The sequence below is a fragment of the Salmo salar genome, chromosome 05 (assembly GCF_965601325.2).
Source record: "Salmo salar chromosome 05, fSalSal1, whole genome shotgun sequence".
In the NCBI taxonomy this organism is placed as follows: Eukaryota; Metazoa; Chordata; class Actinopteri; order Salmoniformes; family Salmonidae; genus Salmo; species Salmo salar.
This window is the reverse complement of record NC_138295.1, coordinates 37642881-37661967: the sequence shown is the minus strand read 5'-3', so window position 1 is coordinate 37661967 and position 19087 is coordinate 37642881. Positions and strand designations below refer to the sequence as shown.

The 19087-nt window shown below is 46.3% G+C and overlaps 2 protein-coding genes across 2 annotated transcripts in view; both read right to left on the bottom strand.

Moving 5' to 3' along the window:
* Positions 1 to 5258, bottom strand: part of LOC106604788 (testican-1) — a 262141-nt gene extending 256883 nt beyond the window's left edge. The window contains exons 1-2 of the mRNA XM_014199823.3: positions 5069 to 5258; positions 4302 to 4472 (exon numbers count right to left, since the gene is read on the bottom strand). Coding sequence (XP_014055298.1) covers positions 4302 to 4469 — 168 coding nt within the window. The 5' untranslated portion in view covers positions 4470 to 4472; positions 5069 to 5258. The remainder of the gene's footprint in view (positions 1 to 4301; positions 4473 to 5068) is intronic.
* A 2249-nt stretch (positions 5259 to 7507) lies between these two features.
* On the bottom strand, positions 7508 to 18726 carry bicc2 (bicaudal C homolog 2). The gene is made up of 19 exons (XM_014199820.3): positions 18342 to 18726; positions 16712 to 16758; positions 16239 to 16308; positions 15850 to 15929; positions 15592 to 15753; positions 15312 to 15365; positions 15010 to 15204; positions 14200 to 14472; positions 13914 to 14045; positions 13360 to 13549; positions 13092 to 13231; positions 12462 to 12646; positions 11787 to 11982; positions 11333 to 11372; positions 9950 to 10113; positions 8953 to 9172; positions 8537 to 8700; positions 8236 to 8335; positions 7508 to 8119 (listed from the first exon to the last, which is right to left on the bottom strand). The coding sequence occupies exons 1-19, from the start codon at positions 18697 to 18699 to the stop codon at positions 7989 to 7991; spliced, it is 2901 nt and encodes a 966-aa protein (XP_014055295.3). The 5' UTR covers positions 18700 to 18726; the 3' UTR covers positions 7508 to 7988.
* Between the last annotated feature and the right edge of the window lie 361 nt (positions 18727 to 19087).

Here is a 19087-nt window from a genome sequence, read left to right as displayed (position 1 = left end):
GCGGTGGGTCAGTCATGGTGTGGGGTGGCATTTCTTTGGGGGGCCGCACAGCCCTCCATGTGCTCGCTAGAGGTAGCCTGACTGCCATTAGGTACCGAGATGAGATCCTCAGACCCCTTGTGAGACCATATGCTGGTGCGGTTGGCCCTGGGTTCCTCCTAATGCAAGACAATGCTAGACCTCATGTGGCTGGAGTGTGTCAGCAGTTCCTGCAAGAGGAAGGCATTGATGCTATGGACTGGCCCGCCCGTTCCCCAGACCTGAATCCAATTGAGCACATCGGGGACATCATGTCTCGCTCCATCCACCAACGCCACGTTGCACCACAGACTGTCCAGGAGTTGGCGGATGCTTTAGTCCAGGTCTGGGAGGAGATCCCTCAGGAGACCATCTGCCACCTCATCAGGAGCATGCCTAGGCGTTGTAGGGAGGTCATACAGGCATGTGGAGGCCACACACACTACTGAGCCTCATTTTGACTTGTTTTAAGGACATTACATCAAAGTTGGATCAGCCTGTAGTGTGGTTTTCCACTTTAATTTTGAGTGTGACTCCAAATCCAGACCTCCATGGGTTGATAAATTGGATTTCCATTGATTATTTTTGTGTGATTTTGTTGTCAGCACATTCAACTATGTAAAGAAAAAAGTATTAAGATTTTTTCTTTCATTCAGATCTAGGATGTGTTGTTTAAGTGTTCCCTTTATTTTTTTGAGCAGTATATTTATATATTCTTATTCCATTTCTTACTTAGATTTGTGTGTATTAGGTATTTGTTAGATGTTACTTGTTATATATTGCTGCTCTGTCGGAACTGTAAGCACAAGCATTTCGCTACACTCGCAATAACATCTGCTAACTATGTGTATGTGACCAATAAAATTTGATTTGACAACAAATCCAATTTTGATAAACTCCCATATCTACTGGGTGAAATACCACAGTGTGTCGTCACACCAGCAAGATTTGTGACCGGTTGCCACAAGAAAAGGGCAACCAGTGAAGAACAAACACCATTGTAAATACAACCCATATTTATGTCTATTTATTTTCCCTTTTTTACTTTAACTATTTGCACATCGTTACAACACTGTATATACACATAATATGACATTTGAAATGTCTTCATTCTTTTGGAACTTGTGTGAGTAATATTTACTGTTCACTTTTGATTTTTTATTTCACTTGCTTTGGCAATGTAAAATATGTTTCTCATGCCAATAAAGCCCCTTGAATTGAATTGAGAGAGTGAGAGAGTGAGAGGACAAAGAGAGGAGAAAAGATTGACGAATTGACGGGCTGAGAGAAAGGGATGAGAGAGCAGAGAAAATAGGGGGAGGGAGAGAGAGAGAGAGAGAGAGAGAGAGAGAGAGAGAGAGAGAGAGAGAGAGAGAGAGAGAGAGAGAGAGAGAGAGAGAGAGAAACAGTCGTTCGGAGAGTAAATGAGCCAAAATGGGGCGAGAGGTAAAAGACTGGATGACAGAGAAGTAAAGGGAGTGATGCCAGTAACAGCGAAGTTATTCAAGGGAAAGAGAAAGAGTGGGAGGTATGGCGAGAGGTAAGGGAGAGAGAGGGGGAGAGGAAAGAGAGGGGAAGAATAATTTATGACTTGAGTGGCTAGAAAGAGCCTTATGACCTGCAGGTATGTGTCTGCAGACACACACACACACCATAGTGCTGCCCTCTCAGGCAGGGAAACATAACATCAAATATTAAACCAAAATGTCACACCCTTTCCAATATACACTCCTCCTCCTCCATCCCTCGCCCCCCTCTCCTCTCCTCCCAGACAGCGAGCAGCTTCCACCTAATGAGTTTAATTTGCATTGAAGACCATGGAGAGGGAGGTGTGTGGGCAGTGGGCAGCGCCCCCCCCCCCCACCCACATACCATAAAGGCTGTAAGGGATTTTGCTAACGCTTGCTCTGGCTCGCGCTGCAGCTGCCTCGCTTAAGGCCATTTACATGCTGCGTTGTGGCAAGGTCTCACGTCGCCACTCCAATGAAGAACAATGCAGGGCCAGGGTCAATCCTAGCTCCCACATCACTGACTCCAGTCAAGAGAAGGTTAGCTTATGTTAATGTAAACCCTCTCACTGCTGCATGCCCTATTACACAATAACCATCCTGGCACGGCTAGCTGAGACAGCTGCTAACAGAATAAGACCATTGCCCACTTCAAAATCGATCCCTCATACATTAGAGAGAACACACAGTAGGCTATGCATCCCACATGATGGCCCCCTATTCCCTATAGCCCTATGGACCCTGGTCAAAAGTAGTGCACTATATGCAGATTAGGGTGCATTTGAGACGTCCCCTAAACCACTGTGTTCCTCTGATTACAGAACCCAGCAGTGGTGTTAGAATGATGTCAAGGGTGTTTTGAGGGTGAGCAGGGCCTAATGAGGGCTATGGTTCCAGTATATCACATGCTACCTCAATAGGGTGTCCCTAGCCTGCATGGTATCTCAATAGGGTGTCTCTAGCCTGCATGGTATCTCAATAGGCGTGTCCCTAGCCTGCATGGTATCTCAATAGGGTGTCCCTAGCCTGCATGGTATCTCAATAGGGTGTCCCTAGCCTGCATGGTATCTCAATAGGCGTGTCTCTAGCCTGCATGGTATCTCAATAGGCGTGTCTCTAGCCTGCATGGTATCTCAATAGGCGTGTCCCTAGCCTGCATGGTATCTCAATAGGCGTGTCCCTAGCCTGCATGGTATCTCAATAGGGTGTCCCTAGCCTGCATGGTATCTCAATAGGGTGTCTCTAGCCTGCATGGTATCTCAATAGGGTGTCCCTAGCCTGCATGGTATCTCAATAGGCGTGTCCCTAGCCTGCATGGTATCTCAATAGGGTGTCTCTAGCCTGCATGGTATCTCAATAGGGTGTCTCTAGCCTGCATGGTATCTCAATAGGCGTGTCCCTAGCCTGCATGGTATCTCAATAGGCGTGTCTCTAGCCTGCATGGTATCTCAATAGGCGTGTCTCTAGCCTGCATGGTATCTCAATAGGCGTGTCCCTAGCCTGCATGGTATCTCAATAGGGTGTCCCTAGCCTGCATGGTATCTCAATAGGCGTGTCCCTAGCCTGCATGGTATCTCAATATGGTGTGTCCCTAGCCTGCATGGTATCTCAATAGGGTGTCCCTAGCCTGCATGGTATCTCAATAGGCGTGTCCCTAGCCTGCATGGTATCTCAATATGGTGTGTCCCTAGCCTGCATGGTATCTCAATAGGTGTGTCCCTAGCCTGCATGGTATCTCAATAGGCGTGTCCCTAGCCTGCATGGTATCTCAATAGGGTGTCCCTAGCCTGCATGGTATCTCAATAGGCGTGTCCCTAGCCTGCATGGTATCTCAATAGGCGTGTCCCTAGCCTGCATGGTATCTCAATATGGTGTGTCCCTAGCCTGCATGGTATCTCAATATGGTGTGTCCCTAGCCTGCATGGTATCTCAATAGGTGTGTCCCTAGCCTGCATGGTATCTCAATAGGCGTGTCCCTAGCCTGCATGGTATCTCAATAGGTGTGTCCCTAGCCTGCATGGTATCTCAATAGGCGTGTCCCTAGACTGCATGGTATCTCAATAGGGTGTGTCCCTAGCCTCAATATCTCAATAGGTATTTTGGGGGCCCTAAGCAGGGGAGAGAAAAATTACATTTTGGAGTTAATTTCCTGCAATTCTACACATTTTGCCATGGGGATTAGAGAAAATGTTGCCGTTTTAAGCAAGCGTTCCTGCAATTCTACACATTTTGCCATGCAGGGGAGAGGCTTATGCCTGGCCCTGAATGTCCATACTGTATCTGTCTCTCCTCTCTCCTACACACATTCTCTCTCTCTCACACACACTCTCTCTCTCTCTCTCTCACACACACTCTCTCTCTCTCACACACACTCTCTCTCTCTCACTCACACACTCTCTCTCACACACACACACACTCTCTCTCACACATACTCTCTCTCGATGTGCCTCAGTGCCTTACTGAGTGAGCCGTTCGTTCACAGCACATGAGCTCCACTCTAAGCTGCTCTACCTGCTGAGTGCCCACACATTGGATTAAGGCCGCTGCCTGTCTGGCTGGGACTCTCACTCACGTACCTACTGTAAGGGTGTGTCAAGGACGGGGCTGCATACACATCTGCGTCAGTCAAATCACCCAACCATTACTAGGACTGCAACAGCAAGGCAGGGCCTCGTGGTCAGCCAGTCTTTCGAACATTGTTCTGGGCTACAACAGTCGTCAAAAATTGCCAATTTGTGAGGAAAGTTGCGAAAAACACAGTAATTATAAACTCACATCTCTGAATTTGTTCCAATATCTGTCCTTGTCGTACTGAGACACGGTGCTGAGCCATTTGTCGTTGTCCAACGCGTGGCCAATGTTTTTGTTACCAACCACCGTTCCCCCGCGCCTGCCCTCCGCGCGCAGCATGAGAGCCGCGAAAGGCAGCAGACAGAAAAGCATCGTCTGAAAAAAAAAGAGAGAAGGGAAAAGAGAAAATGAGAGAGAAAGTGACATTGAGAACGAGAGAAATTAAGACAGCAAGGGAGGTAAATGCGCCTGCTGCCTTGATGCGCATGATGTGGACTAGGCATAATTGTTCATACAAGTACGCGCCGACATGTCGGATAATTCACCTGCACTTTGTTATGGATTGAAAATGCATTTAATGATGAAAATATGTCAGCATCAAAATGGACAAGGACATGATGTTATTCAATCTATTAGATTGGATTAATTTGATTGAGTAAATACTGGAGATTGCCTCTCATGAAATTGCTGCTCCTCCTAAGCTGATTATAAACATTTGGAGACATATCGCATTTGCACACCGTGGCAGATGGAGCACGGGAAACCGATTAGCTCGTGAGGCTCTCAGACGGTATAAACAGGCAATTACCGTCTACTTGGAGCGCGCGCCTCTCTCATCTCCTTTTACCAAAGCGGGAGTGAACCAGAAACACGTAGACTACATAACTCTCTCCCTTCCCTTATCATATTCATACAAACCTGTCTCCGCCGGTCCTAGCTCACAAACACACCCCGCTCTTCCATCCACCTACCTCAATTAGCTTGTGTCCAGCTCCTGGGGAAAACAGAGGAATATGGTGGGAAGTTTCTGCGGCTGTCAGTTGGACGTTTTTTTTCGGTCAGACTGTAGAGTAGCCTAATTATCCACGGGACCTCCGGTAGCTCTGAACTCCGCTGTAATACTGACAGCGACCAGGAAGGAGCAGCTGGAACAAGCCTCGTCAGAACTGTCTCTCTCCCACCCTCTGTAACTCTTCCGCTCAGACTCCGCCTCTCTGATAGCGGGCTCTCTCTCTCTTTCCCAATCGCCCCCCACCCCCCGCTCGCTCCTTCACCCCCCTCTATACCTCCCTCTCCACGTCTCCCCCTTCTTCCCTCTCTCCCTCACAGTTTCCCTCTCTCTTTCTCTTTGCAGTGCAGAGAGCTGGTGTGTCATTGATTTACAACGGGGGGAATGGTGCATTCACACGGGAATAAGCGAATGTTTGTTGTTTCATGGCGAAATTTCCAGGTGATACTACTGCCAATAAGAAGGATATTTTTGGGGGGTGATGGATTATTTTGTACTTTCATGATTGATATAGTCCTACACACTTTTTCTCTATAGTTGTTATCCCTGGATAACTTTTATGGTCATCAAAATGCAAGCCGAGTAAAGCCTAGGCAGTCTCTTTAGAATACACGTTTGAGTATAGTCCTATAGCGTATGGCAGTGTTCAGCTACATGAAACGTTGAGGCTTCTATAGAATTGAGCACTGTGAAAATATCTGTCACTTACAATAATGCTTATTATCTGCTATAGGCCTATTTCATATAGCCTCGAGTCGTCTCATATTTCAATATGGCCTGTGCGCGTCGCCTTCTGACCCGATGCAGAGCGGACTGGCGAGCGCTGTTCTTTCAGCACAGCTTTCCTTTCAGAACCACGCGCAGCGCACGATGTGACTGGGAGCAGAGAGGAGGAACTCGACTTGGGGAAAAACAAAACGGTAAAGCCTACACCCCACAAATTCAAATCTTGACCTCGAATCCAGTTCCACTGCTCGTTTTCCTTCTTCCCCTCTTATCGGGGACTGATTTAGACATGGGACACCAAGTGGGTGAAAATAATTATCAGGTAGAACAGTCTGTCGTAGCAGCCAAAGAAAAATGAGTCCGAAACAAAGCGTTTCTCTTTCACGCCTACGTGGCCTGCGGTGTATCATTTAACCTTTATTTAACTAGGCAAGTCAGTTAAGAACAAATTCTTATTTACAATGATAACCTATTCCGGCCAAACCCGAACGACGCTGGGGGAATTTTCCCTATGGGACTCCCAATCACGGCCGGATGTGATACAGCCTGGAATCGAACCAGGTACTGTATTAACGCCTCTTGCACTGAGATGCAGTGCCTTAGACCGCTGCGCCACTCGGGAGTCAAAATAAGCGGGGATCATCTCTCCCAACCCAGTCCCCCCACATCCGCTCTCATTTCTCCTGGCTCTAGGACCAGGCAGGCCGACACATCTGCACTCTGAGTGGATACGGAGTGGCTGTCACTCCCCGGGGATATTTTCATCTGGTGCGCAGTGTGACTGATGAGACATGCGACGGCAGCGCCACGGGTGCGATGAGCAGCAACCAGCCCGGTTTGGAAGTGTAAAAAAAAAGTGGTGCTTTTTTTGTTGCTTTGCTCTGCTTTCTATAGGTCTTGTTTGTATCGTTATGCCAAATGTTTATCAAAGACATGTGCACATAGCCTTACTGAAAAAATGGCAAGATAATTCTCACTTAAAATTACACCAAATAATTTCATTTTGGTATGATTAAACGCGTCAATCTAGTCTAGCAATGTCGTGTATACTCGGTCGTTGGCCCCCAGAGGCCTACGTGATCCCACCTAATTACCAATATTCTAAATAAATGAGAAACGACTCAAATACGGAGGCAATGGCTTCACGTCTGCTAACGGATGATAAATGTAATTGGAACTTTTAGATGTGCGCTCAGGTGAGGAGAAACAATATTGAAAGGCGTTTCACATTACTCACGAGAATAAATCCCGTTGGGCTAGAATTTTTTTAGTTATTTTTTTTTTTTTTATCTGACTGTTCATATAGCATCAACCCAACTCCCGGCTTTCCATCTAGCTCTATTTAATGTCGTTGCTGGTTGATTTCCTTCTAAAATTGACGTATAATTAATTAGGCCTATTGACGCAATAATGAGGGGTGGAGAACGTGACTTGAACCTACAACAAAAAAAGCACACAGTTTGTGACGTCAGTGCCATCTAGCGATGGACCTCTAACTTATTGGAACAAAATACATTTTTATTTTATTTCTTATTTAACTAGGCAGTGAACAAATTCTTATTTTACAATGACGGCCTACAAAATATATTTGAGTTACTGTACTAACATACAGGTCATTCCAACGAAGGTTTTCATTTGGTTGAGTCCTCGGGTAAAAAAAAAAAGAGGCGGCAAGTTTTTGGAAACGTTTAATAATCATCTCTAAATAATATCATCATACATTCTCATTTTTCCCTTGTAGGTTTATGTACAATGCATATATGTGGTTAACAGTGGACTTCAACCCGCAACACACAGTGTAGAGGAACACAGGCTTGCATAAGGCACTATCTGGGGAGAAGAGAGGCCAATAGAGAAGAGAGAATGTCTGTGACAGTCCACATAGAGTCACATAGTTTGTATGAATGCTCAGCGTTCCTTTAGACAATACTGGAGTCTTACCAATGCTAGGGTCCCTCTGGTCTCGAGGTTGTCGGGACAGGCTTTGGGTAAAGGCTGCTGGTGTACGGCATGGCAGTAGGATGAAATTGTCCCTAGACACTGATCTAAAGTCATTTTAGGGTTTGCCACCAAGGTTCGGATATGTCGAAGCCAATCTGAACGTGGATCTGTTTTTACAGGCAGTTCTACCCAGGTTAGGTAATGTTGTGTGGGGTTCACCAGTGGTTTCTTTGAGCAGCGGTGTCCTCATCTATGATTCGTGGGAGCCGGCCACTTGCCCCACCTTCTAGGTAGCCTGGCTTCACAGCAGGCGTCTCTGACAGTTTCCTTTTGCTTTTGTTTAGATCTGGATGTATGGGTGGATGGAGAGAGAGAGAGAGAAGAGCGCAAGAGAGATGTTCTATACATAAGGTGTCATTACAAAAGTGGATTGGTTTTATATGGCGTTTACCGATCACTCACCTGAGATGGCCAATAACATCTTCCTTCTCGCTCCAAACGTGGACACTCCCACCTCTTTCAGATCCTCGTCAGACAGAGTCAGGAAAGTCTGGAAATCAATCTGCAGAAATAGGGGCATGAAAACAGAGTTACTCAGACAGTACATAGACGACTGGATGCTCATTGAGTCATCCTCTGTGCCACTGAAAACATCTTAGTCAGTCCTGCCTATGTTGGCTACTTCAACAGATAGAGGAATGACCCGTTTCTCTGTGAATGTGTTACTCCTATGCCCCAGGGGGCGCTAGTTGTCTGTCTGTACCTCTTGCTGTTGGAACACGTCGATGTACTTCCCCATACCGAGCTGGCTCAGGAGCTCTGGGAGATCGTCTGTAGGCTGGGGGGAGGAGCTCCGCTGGCTAGCAGTCAACGCCCTCACGGAGGACATGCACTCAAAGTAGTTACTGCAGCTCAGGAAGCTCTCCGCTAGGGGTCAGAGGTCAAAGGTGAAGTGGTCAGGGAGGATTGGAGAGGAGGGGAGTGACAGAAGGAACAGTTACGACAGAAAGCCTAACAAAGTCTCTCTCACATCTTTCTATATTTCTCAGATGGAAGACATTTAAAGCACATCGTTGATACTGACTACATTGAAGATCAGCCAGACATTGGGATTGCATTTCATTCAAAGTTCTCTTTGTAGACACACCCTCTCTGTTTGAGACATACAAAGAAACGTACAGGTTTTATCGGTTCGGGGTCTGTTTGTTGAAGACGCAAATGCCGGGAAGGACGACGTGGAGGAGAAGGAAGATGAGAAGTTAGAGGGGGAGGAAGAGGAGGAGGAAGATGGAGAAGGGGAAATGGGGGAGGATGAAGAGGATGATCCACGTCTGTCACGCCAGTTCTCTGAATTACTGCCATTGGACACTTTCTCCTTCGCATTCTGCGGGCCCCATGTCTACATGGAGAGAGAGAGAGAGAGAGAGAGAGAGAGAGAGCAAAAGGCAGAAAATAGTGGGAGAGAGGATGGGGGAGAGATGGGGTTTAATTGCATATATTCCGCTTGTTTATACTCCCTTCGCTTTGTTCCTCACTTTTCCTCCACCCCCCTCTCACTCACTCTCTCCTTCTCTCTCCCTCCCTGAGGATGAGTGGATGAGACAGGGTGGTAATTGGTGCTCACAGTTTCTCTCCGGCTCTTGGCATTTCTCAGTGCAGGAAAACCAATCGAGCCAAATAACATTGAGAATAATCATATTCCTAAACAAACTCTCACCCAGCTCAATGCCTCTCCAAGCTCGCAAAAAAAAATAAAAAAATCAGGCGGAACACAGATACGCACTCCTAAATCCCCTAGCGCAGAACAACACAGAAGCCATCAGACAGTTCCCACTCGTATCTATTAACCCAAATTAGCGTGGTGTTCAGTGGCTGTCCACAGAGCATTTAGCGAGGCCAGCTGCTTGACGGCGTCTAAACCAAGAGGACAGGTCACCAACACAGCCCATGGAAAATGGATCGTTGGTTGATGTAAAAGCAGGTAAGATGATAACCCTAGTACAGGTGAAATAGCATCACAGGTGATGCTGGTTTAATGCAGGTTTAAACTCTTTGGCCAATTTCCCCCAGGTAAGCTAATGGTAGCTAGTAAGGTGAGCTGTACCTGTTGCTATCCAGGGTTGGTCAGGTAGGGTTTATAGGGATTCTAGTACAGGTAAGATATTAGCAGTTGTACCTGTTGTTGTTGGCCAGTGTTTGCCAGGTAAGGTTTGTAGCTGCGTCGGCTGACGTGGCGTAGCTCCTTAACAGCTTCGGCAGGCATGGACTTAGAGAAGCCCAGACCACTCCAGGTATCAGTGGGGGTCCGAACCTCTGTCACCACCGGATTCCTCTGCATGGCTGGGAGAGTAGAGATAAAATACATCTCACACACACACACACACACACACACACACACACACACACACACACACACGTAGGCTGCGTTAACACAGGACGCCCCATTCTGATTTTTTTGGGGGCCAAATTATTGGCTCAAGATCTGATCTGATTGTTCAAATGACCAGTTATTGGCAAAAAATCAGAATTAGACTGCCTGTGTAAACGCAGCCATAGACAGATCAGATAGACACACAGACAAAAACATAAACACGCACATAACTTACTCTAAGAAACATACACACCAAGTTATAAATATAAATCACTCACAAGTAGACACAGTGGTTTAATTGGTAAGCCGCGGTTGTCAGGTGTTGAATAATGCAGACAGAAAAAAGTGTTTAATTGTATTTCATTTAACAGTGTTTAATTGCACTGAACCATAATACTTCATGAAGAATCTCATAGGCATAGACACTAAACACATTGAAATTAGTGTGAGAGTGTGTATTACAGGATCCATGTAGGAGTGTGTGATGTGTAAAAATAAAAAAAACGGTGTGTCTGTGTGTGTGCACGCGCGTGTGTGTGTGTGTGTGTGTGTCTAGCTCTCATAGATAGACACATGAGTATCGTAATGACCACGAGGCAGATGGCTCATTCAAACTGCTAATTCATAATCCCATAAAGCAACACTGAGGGAATTTAGAACCATTTGGCTAAAGATCCTCAGAATATCCCTCATTCTGAATGATGGTAAAGAGAGAGAGTGTGTGTGTGTGCGTGTGTGTGTGGTTGTGTGGCTGAGACAGTGTATCAGACACCAGAGTGTGTACATTCCGTGGGAGTAGCAATGATCCTCTATCTAACTTTGGCACGGCGCAGCCCATAAGTGCATCCCCTCCATCACCTCTCTGGCAATGTGCAGCACGTAAATAGGTCCTCTCTCACTCAAGGCTCTGGCTCATTAATGGGTTCCCTCCGTCACTGATCTGAATAACAAACACGAGCTGCCTCGTCTCTCAATAACAGACAGTGGCAAGTGACCCATCCCAATGATATGCAATGAAAGCTAATTTGGCCAGGTGCAGCTGCTAAATGGGTCCCTCTTGGTAGGACTCCTCTGCAGGTCCAACAATACCTTTCTGTGTGACTGAACCCTGGACAAACCAAAAGGGTGTTTTTAATAAGCTGGGCTTCTGATCACACAACAAGGCAGAAGCATTTAAAAAGGTCTAACCTCTAGTTGCCAGCAGTTTCTTCATCTCATAGTCATAATCCTGCAGAAACAGGGAAAGGGGGACGAAGAAATGCAGTTATGTTGTTCTGTAAATGATGTGTCCTGGGGGGGACCTGATTTACTGAGAGAACAGAACAGAATATGACTTAACCTAGCGCGTCCTGCCATTACCGCGGAGATAAACATGTTATCCCCACGGTAACCTTTGGTTCAGGGGCACCAAGTGGACAAATAAGGGTAAAAACAACAACTACCACATACACCCAATCAAATTCTTCAAATTTGATTTTGTAAGACTCAAAGAAAGAGGTCAAATCAATTGGTGAGACAGTCTACAACGTCACACCGTGTGACACATAATATGCTCCTCCATAGTTCTCATGCAGGTTTTTTTTTTAAGTTCTAGCTGCAACAAACCTGTTAATAAATCATTTGAAATCAGAGGGAGTCTCACCTCGTTCCTTGACACATCAGTGAGAGTGTCCTGAGTCGGAGTCAAATCCCTCATCAGGCTGTTCCGTCTAGTGTCACTCCTCTCTCCCCCAATCTCTCGCAGGCTGTTCCATCCACTATCACCCCTCCCTCCCTCCATCTCTCTCAGGCTGTTGCGTCTCTCACTCCGCCCTCCCTCCTTCTCTCCGCCCAGCAGTCTGCAACAGAGCAGCGGCAGTGAGACCAAGGTCAGGTCTGAGCCACAGTGTGAAAGCTGTTTTGTAGGACTCACTTAGTCGCTCTCTCAACTAATCCAAGGGCAGTAAGGAACATTGAGACATGATACTGGTGAGAGGGAATGAATAAATGCAATACCTGTACCTTTCTGACATTATTATTTAGAATGAGTGTTGCTAAACTGCAAAAAAATAAGCCTGCGGTCCCAAATGTTCTTGTTATTTTCCAGAGGCAATATAAACAAACAGTAGAACAAAAGGCTAAACATACACTAAATTAAGATAAAAATGCTAATGTTTTGTTTTATAGTTTTTCATTCCCTTCTGAAAAAAAACAGGGGCTCCTATCTAAGATCCAATCCACAGATATTTGGGCCTATCCAACCAAAATCCTAACCTCGCCCATTGTGTCTAGGAACAACTTAATGTCACAGTACACTCCCTAGTGTGAATGTGTTTACCTCATGACCTGGCCTGTTGAGTGGCGTCTCCCCTGGTTGAGGAACCTGCACACTTCAGGACCCTGGAGGCTGCTCCTCCGACTCATCATCCTGACCTGGCTCATGACATCACTCAGCTCTGATGTCATCGAGCCAGGGCTCTCGTCCTCGTCGGACAGGCCGGACGGATCCTCGTTTTCTGGGATCTGGAGAAACAGAGGTGATCTCATTGGTCAAACCTGATCCGACTGATCCAATAGCACCACCCTTAGGACAACTGCAGAATCAAATCCCCTGCAGGGAAACACCTTACTACTGTATAAATCACAGGGGGTTGGTGGCACCTTAATTGGCGAGGACAGGCTCATAGTAATGGCTGGAACGGAATGAATGGAATTGAACTCATCAAACAAATAGTTTCTATGTGTTTGATACCATTCCATTCACTCCGTTCCAGTGATTATTATGAGCAGTCCTCCCCTCAACAGCATCCTGTGGTATCGATCCATTATATCTCTCACCCTCTCAAATTCTCACAGTACTTCACTGATTCTAGTACGAGAGGGGTAAAGGTGGCTGTTTTTTTGTAGTGTTGTCTGTTAGTTATGTGGATTAATACTGGGATCTGACGGTGACCCGATCTCTCCACACCTTCTCCAGTTGTCTGCTCTCTTTCCCCTTCAGTCCCATCCTCACTTCCTCAGAGGGCGGAGTCAGGCCTGGTGGAGGGGACGGGTGGGGTTTAGATTGGGAAAAAGAGCCAATCACAGCCTCAGTGGTGGGCACTGAGCCTGAGACAAATGGAGATCAGATTAGAGATTAGAATAGGACAGGTGAAAACAGTGATACATAAATGAAAAGACACTAACACACACACACACACACACACACACACACACACACACACACACACACACACCGTGGTCGGAGAGGCGGAGTTGCTGCAGCAGCATGTTGAGCCAGTAGTTGGTCAGCCCGTTGCCGGCCAACCTGGGGTCAGAGTTCATCTTGGCTGTCATGGTGACCTCGCTGGACTCCAGCCCTAGCAGCAGCCTCCGAGCCTCGTACAAACTGGAGATGTTCCTCTCCAGACCCTTTACCACCACTGACTGGGAAATGTAGTCCAACACACAACACCATGTCATACAAACCAGGAAATGTAGTCCAACACACAAAACAATGGGAGAATCTCAATTGCATACTCCTCATGTCCTCTATCCTCTCTCCTCTCTCCGCGCCTCCTTCTCAAAACCCATTGGAGGCGATGGTCAGAGGGGAGGGACCTCTTTCTCATCCAATGGATTTTGAGAAAAGGGCGAGGAGAGAGGACGCAAGGAGTATGCAATTGAGATTCTCCCTATGTCATACAAACCAGGATATATAGTCCAACACAGTATAGTACTTCATTAGACACTAAAGTACCAAACATTTAGCAATAATACAACTATAACACTTGCTATCGCACTATTGTACCTTGGCGGTCTGTTTGACTTTGGGTTTGACGCTGATGAAGACCCCCATACTCTGCATCATCTGAGCCAGTTTACGAGGGTCTGCCTCCCCATCCTCACGCATGTCAAACATCAGACACACAGGCAGACAGTCCTGTAGAACGACAACAGAGGGTTTTCTAACAGGTCCTCTCTTAGAAAACTCTCCACAGTGAACAAGGTTCCACTTTTACCTCAAATCTAATTGTCTGTCTGGTTGAATCAAATAATCAATCAAAATAAAAACGTAAACTTTGACCGCTCCTCACCATGAGTTGCTGCCTGGCCAGACACACTCCGTCTGGACTTCCCTGGATGAGCAGTGAGGGGGGGTTCTGTGGGGCGCTGAGGTCTGGCAGAACTATCTGGGTCTGGGTCTGGTGCATGACCCCCAGGAAGTGGGCTCCGTTCTGCCCCAGCAGGAAGAGGTGCTGCTGGGAGGTCACATCCAGCTGGGTACTGACCACCCCCATGACCCCACCCTGACCCCCAGCCCCGAGCTCTGACCCCAGCAGCAGCTCCATCAGCACACACACCGCCTTCTGTTAGGGTTCAGAGGGAGAGAGAGAGAGAGAGATAGAGAGAGAGAGACATAATATGACATTTGAAATGTCTTTATTCTTTTGAAACTTTTGTGTGTTTGATGTTTACTGTACATTTTTTATTGTTTATTTCATTTTAGTTTATTATCCGTTTCACTTGCTTTGGCAATGTAGACATATGTTTCCCATGCCAATAAAGCCCCTGAAATTGAAATTGAATTGAAATTGAATTGAGAGAGACAGAGAGAGACAGAGGGAGAGAGAGAAAGAGAGAGACAGAGAGAGAGAGAGACATAGTGACAGAGGGAGAGAGAGAGAGAATGTGTGCATATATAGAATCATATTAAATAATTTTTCTCTTTCAAGTGGAGGTTTCTCTTTATGAAAGTAAGGAGGAAGTGCATCTAAAAGTCACAAAGAAATAGAGAAAACATTGAGACAGAGAAAGGGGAGTGTGTGTGTGTCTGTATCTATCTGTGTGTGTGTGTCTGTATCTATCTGTGTGTGTGGCTCTCAGTACATCTGCGTTCCACTGACCTTGATGGCGACGGAATTTCCCTGAAGTGCTCTAACCACACAGCAGCTGCTGTACAGTCTAGGCTGGGCCCTAAAGCTCACACTGACCCCCAGAGCCTGCGCCACCTGCTGGATGACCGGCGACGCTGCGTCCGGCAGGGCCTGGGACACCAGGGTCACTGGTAGGTCAAAGGTCAACACCAGCGGCTGAAGGTCCTGAGGGACACAGAAGAGGGAAGGGTGAGAGGTCATGATGGTGTATAGATCACATGCACAAAATAAAGATGAAGGCCACCCAATCATTAAGATGGAGAGACACTGACACGTATCCTCTTCCTGGCTGCCTCCACCCCTTGGACAGGCCCCGCGATGGACACCTGGACAGGGGAGGCAGAGAGAGGGGAGAGACAAAATAAAATTGCTTAAGGACAATAACTAACAGGCAGTACCTGGTTGCTACGGGACAATATCCAGTTACTAAGGTGCTGTACCTGGTTGATTAGAGACAGTTGCTAAGAAACTGTTCTGGGTTACTTAGAGACAGTACCTGGTTGATTAGAGACAGTTGCTAAGAAACTGTTCTGGGTTACTTAGAGACAGTACCTGGTTGCTCTTTTCTCCAGTGGCGTTGTGGCGGTTGGAGTCGGGGAAGTGGATGTGGCACGACGTAATCTCCATCACCTTCTTGATGTTCCCGCCCCCTTTCCCGATCACATGGGAGTGTTCTGTGTGAGCCACGTCCATCTTCAGGGTCACCTTGTTGACCTGGCTCAGGAGAACATGGGTTTAACTAACTGTATTTAGTTAGTTGACTTAATTACATGTGAGGTATTTGATTATACCTCAGTTTAGGACACTCACCTTTGTCTCCAAAAGTTCTAGAATTTTCTTTTTGGCCTCTAGAACATTGGCTCTTTTCCCATCCACTTTCACATGGGGGTCTGCATTATCGATACAACAGGATGCAAACAATTAATCTAAAATACATACTTTTTGTATAATATTGAATATCAAGTTGTATAGGAGATTGCTACAGATTGAGACAGATTGAGACAGACTGAGACAGACTGAGACAGATTGAGACAGACTGAGACAGATTGAGACAGACTGAGACAGATTGAGACAGACTGAGACAGCTTGAGACAGATTGAGACAGACTGAGACAGATTGAGACAGATTGAGACAGCTTGAGACAGATTGTTTGAGTATGTGGGTGTCAGGTGTTCTAGATCAGATAGAGGTAACATCACCTTTCTTTGACTTGGCTCCTATTTTCAGCTTGGATGGCCATTTCACCTGGGTGTTAGTTTCCACCATCACCTGCAAGACAACATGCCAGAAAAAAACAGGTGTCAATATGTGTGTCCGAAAGACAGGTGTTTTACCACGAGAGTAACACCAGCCCATACATCCCACACGCACACACACACACACACCAAAACATGTCCTATTCAGAGAAGACAATACTTCATTTGCATCTCAAAGAGGTTCATCACCGCCGTAACAATGACAAATTGCTGAGAAACAATGTCGACAGTCAGTCTGTGACCTTTCATGTTCTCTATACAGATTTCCTCTGGTAAATCTGTAGACTTTTAATTGCATGTAGTTTCATTTCAGTGAGTTATTTTCCACATTATATGAATGTCTGCCTATCATTTGATTTATTTTATCTCCATCCTTTATTCTCAGTGTCAGTGTGACCTTCGTTCTGCATACTTACTCTCTCAAAGAACTCTTCAACTGTAGGTCCCTCTCCATGTCTAGGGGCTGAGTAAACAGAAAGAGAGGAGAGTGAAAGAGAAGAGAGAGACAGAAAGGTTGAGAGAGAGTTACTTATTGCACCTAATCGGAGGTATAAAGATATACAAACACACATTTTTTTAATTTTTTTTTTTTTTTAGTCATTTTAGCAGACGTTCTTATCCAGAGCGACTTACAGTAGTGAATGCATTTCATAGATTTCATAGATTTCATTTTCATCTCACGCATTTTTTTTTTTGTACTGGCCCCCCGTGGGAATCAAACCCACAACCCTGGCGTTGCAAACACCATGCAATACCAACTGAGCCACAGGGAAGCCACAGGGAAGGCATTCATCTAATATCAACAATAATCAGACAGGTTAATGGTTTTTTTGTGTCTAAGCAACACTTTTCTTCAAAGAGAGAAGTATGTGAGATCTAAGGGTCAACATTTAAACAGGGAGAGTTGAAATTTGCAGAGAAGAGGGGGACGAGGGGCTGGAAGGTAAACATTTTTTAAAAGGCCATCGCTTCACAATGACATTTACAGGGTGAGGGGGGAGCCCCCATAAAAAGCCCACGTCCCCTGATCGCCATGGGTTACGCTCCCCCGAAACCGAGGAATGGGCAAGCGAGCAGCATGGGGCGGAGAGAGAGGGAATGGGGGCACCAAAAGCCAGAGACAGCTAATCGCGTCAAAGGTATTTCACTGACGCATGGACCCCCTACCCCACCAGAAATTAAATAACAAACATTGTCAAACTCAACAAATTGATGGAAAACAACTAGGAGACCTTTTCCCTCTATAGTTATTATTCACACCCTAACGTCCCAGATCTCAGTCCCAACACAGCATGCTAACATGCTAACTAACACTTAGGGGAAAGAGAATAGGATGTTTATCAAAAACTGGCTGGCAGGCACAGTGTGATGTGTGGCTTATTCACAGGACTACCCATGCAAACACCCATTCTCTCTTTCTTTCTCTCTCTCTCTTTTGCACACACACACACACACACACTAAAACAAACCATACACTCTATGAACAACATGAAGCCGCTTAGATACTCAGATTCTTCCACATCAAGGCTGAGGGAGAGAAGTAACAGCTTCTAATTCACTACTCCTGTCAGAGTCTCCACTGTAACACAGGGGAGGAAGTTTGCCACAGACCTGCTCTGCACTGCTACCCAACAGAGACAGACACCTCTACGCTATTGTCATGACAGAATGGGAATGATGATACTACAGCAACCCTGTCTGAGCCTCACGTCTGTGAATACACAAGCAACCTTATAAATCATCAAGGCAGAAACTTTAACCATGCTTAACAACAATGACGACAGCTGCTTAATGACCTGGCAATTATATACGGAGGTGCTGTGCCAGACAGATGCTAAGAGCTTCTCAGCGTTCACATTATGCAGACGATCCGTGGACAGCATTACAATTACTGTACTGGGAAGTCAAACGTTTTTCTGAGTCAACTTAGGTAACCGTACGAATTTATGGAGCGCACTGTCGCGATTCAATCTTGGTCAATTTATGACCACACTGGAAGTCAATGCATAACCACAAGACCACGTCACACCTGTTCAGCAAACTTACCATACAGCATGGCCTCCAGTTTCTTCCTATCGATACGGAATCTCTCCTCAACCCATTCCGGGTCCGAATGTTCACCTACCACAGGCTCTGGTCCTGGTCCGGAGTTACCTCCTTCCTCCTCGTCCTCATCCTCCTCCTCTCTGTCGCGGTGGGACGGGGATGAGGAAGGAAAAGGGGTCTGAGATAGAGTCTGGTCCTGGTTTAGGATGGGTCCAGGACTGGGTTCTAGACTACATTCTAGTCTTGGTTCTAGGTGAGGCTGGTATTGTTCTAGCTGGCTCAGGATGAATTCTGGGCCGGGTCTGTGTGGTTCTATCTGGGTAGGGAGAGGAGACCTTTCCTCCGTTGTGGTGGCCATAGTAAGACTGAGAATCCGTCAGTGTGTCCAAGGAGACGGAGAGAGAGACAACGGGAGAGAAGGGAGAGAAACACCCCTTCTGCCCCCCCATAGCCCCCCTTACATCCCCGCCTCCACACACACACACACACACACAATACTCTCTCTCTCTCACACACACACACACACACACCCATTTCAATAGGCCATAGATAGAACATGAGGAGGGGCATAGGTGGCTCATAAGAGGGGTTATAATAATACTCTATGCACTAATCCAGATGTCCTACTTTGAGGATATGACACTGGCAACACAGACAACGTCAGAAGACCTTTGAATACCAACTATACATAGGCAAGCAGACACACACATTCCATCCTGATCAGAGATACATCTTTCTACAGAAAT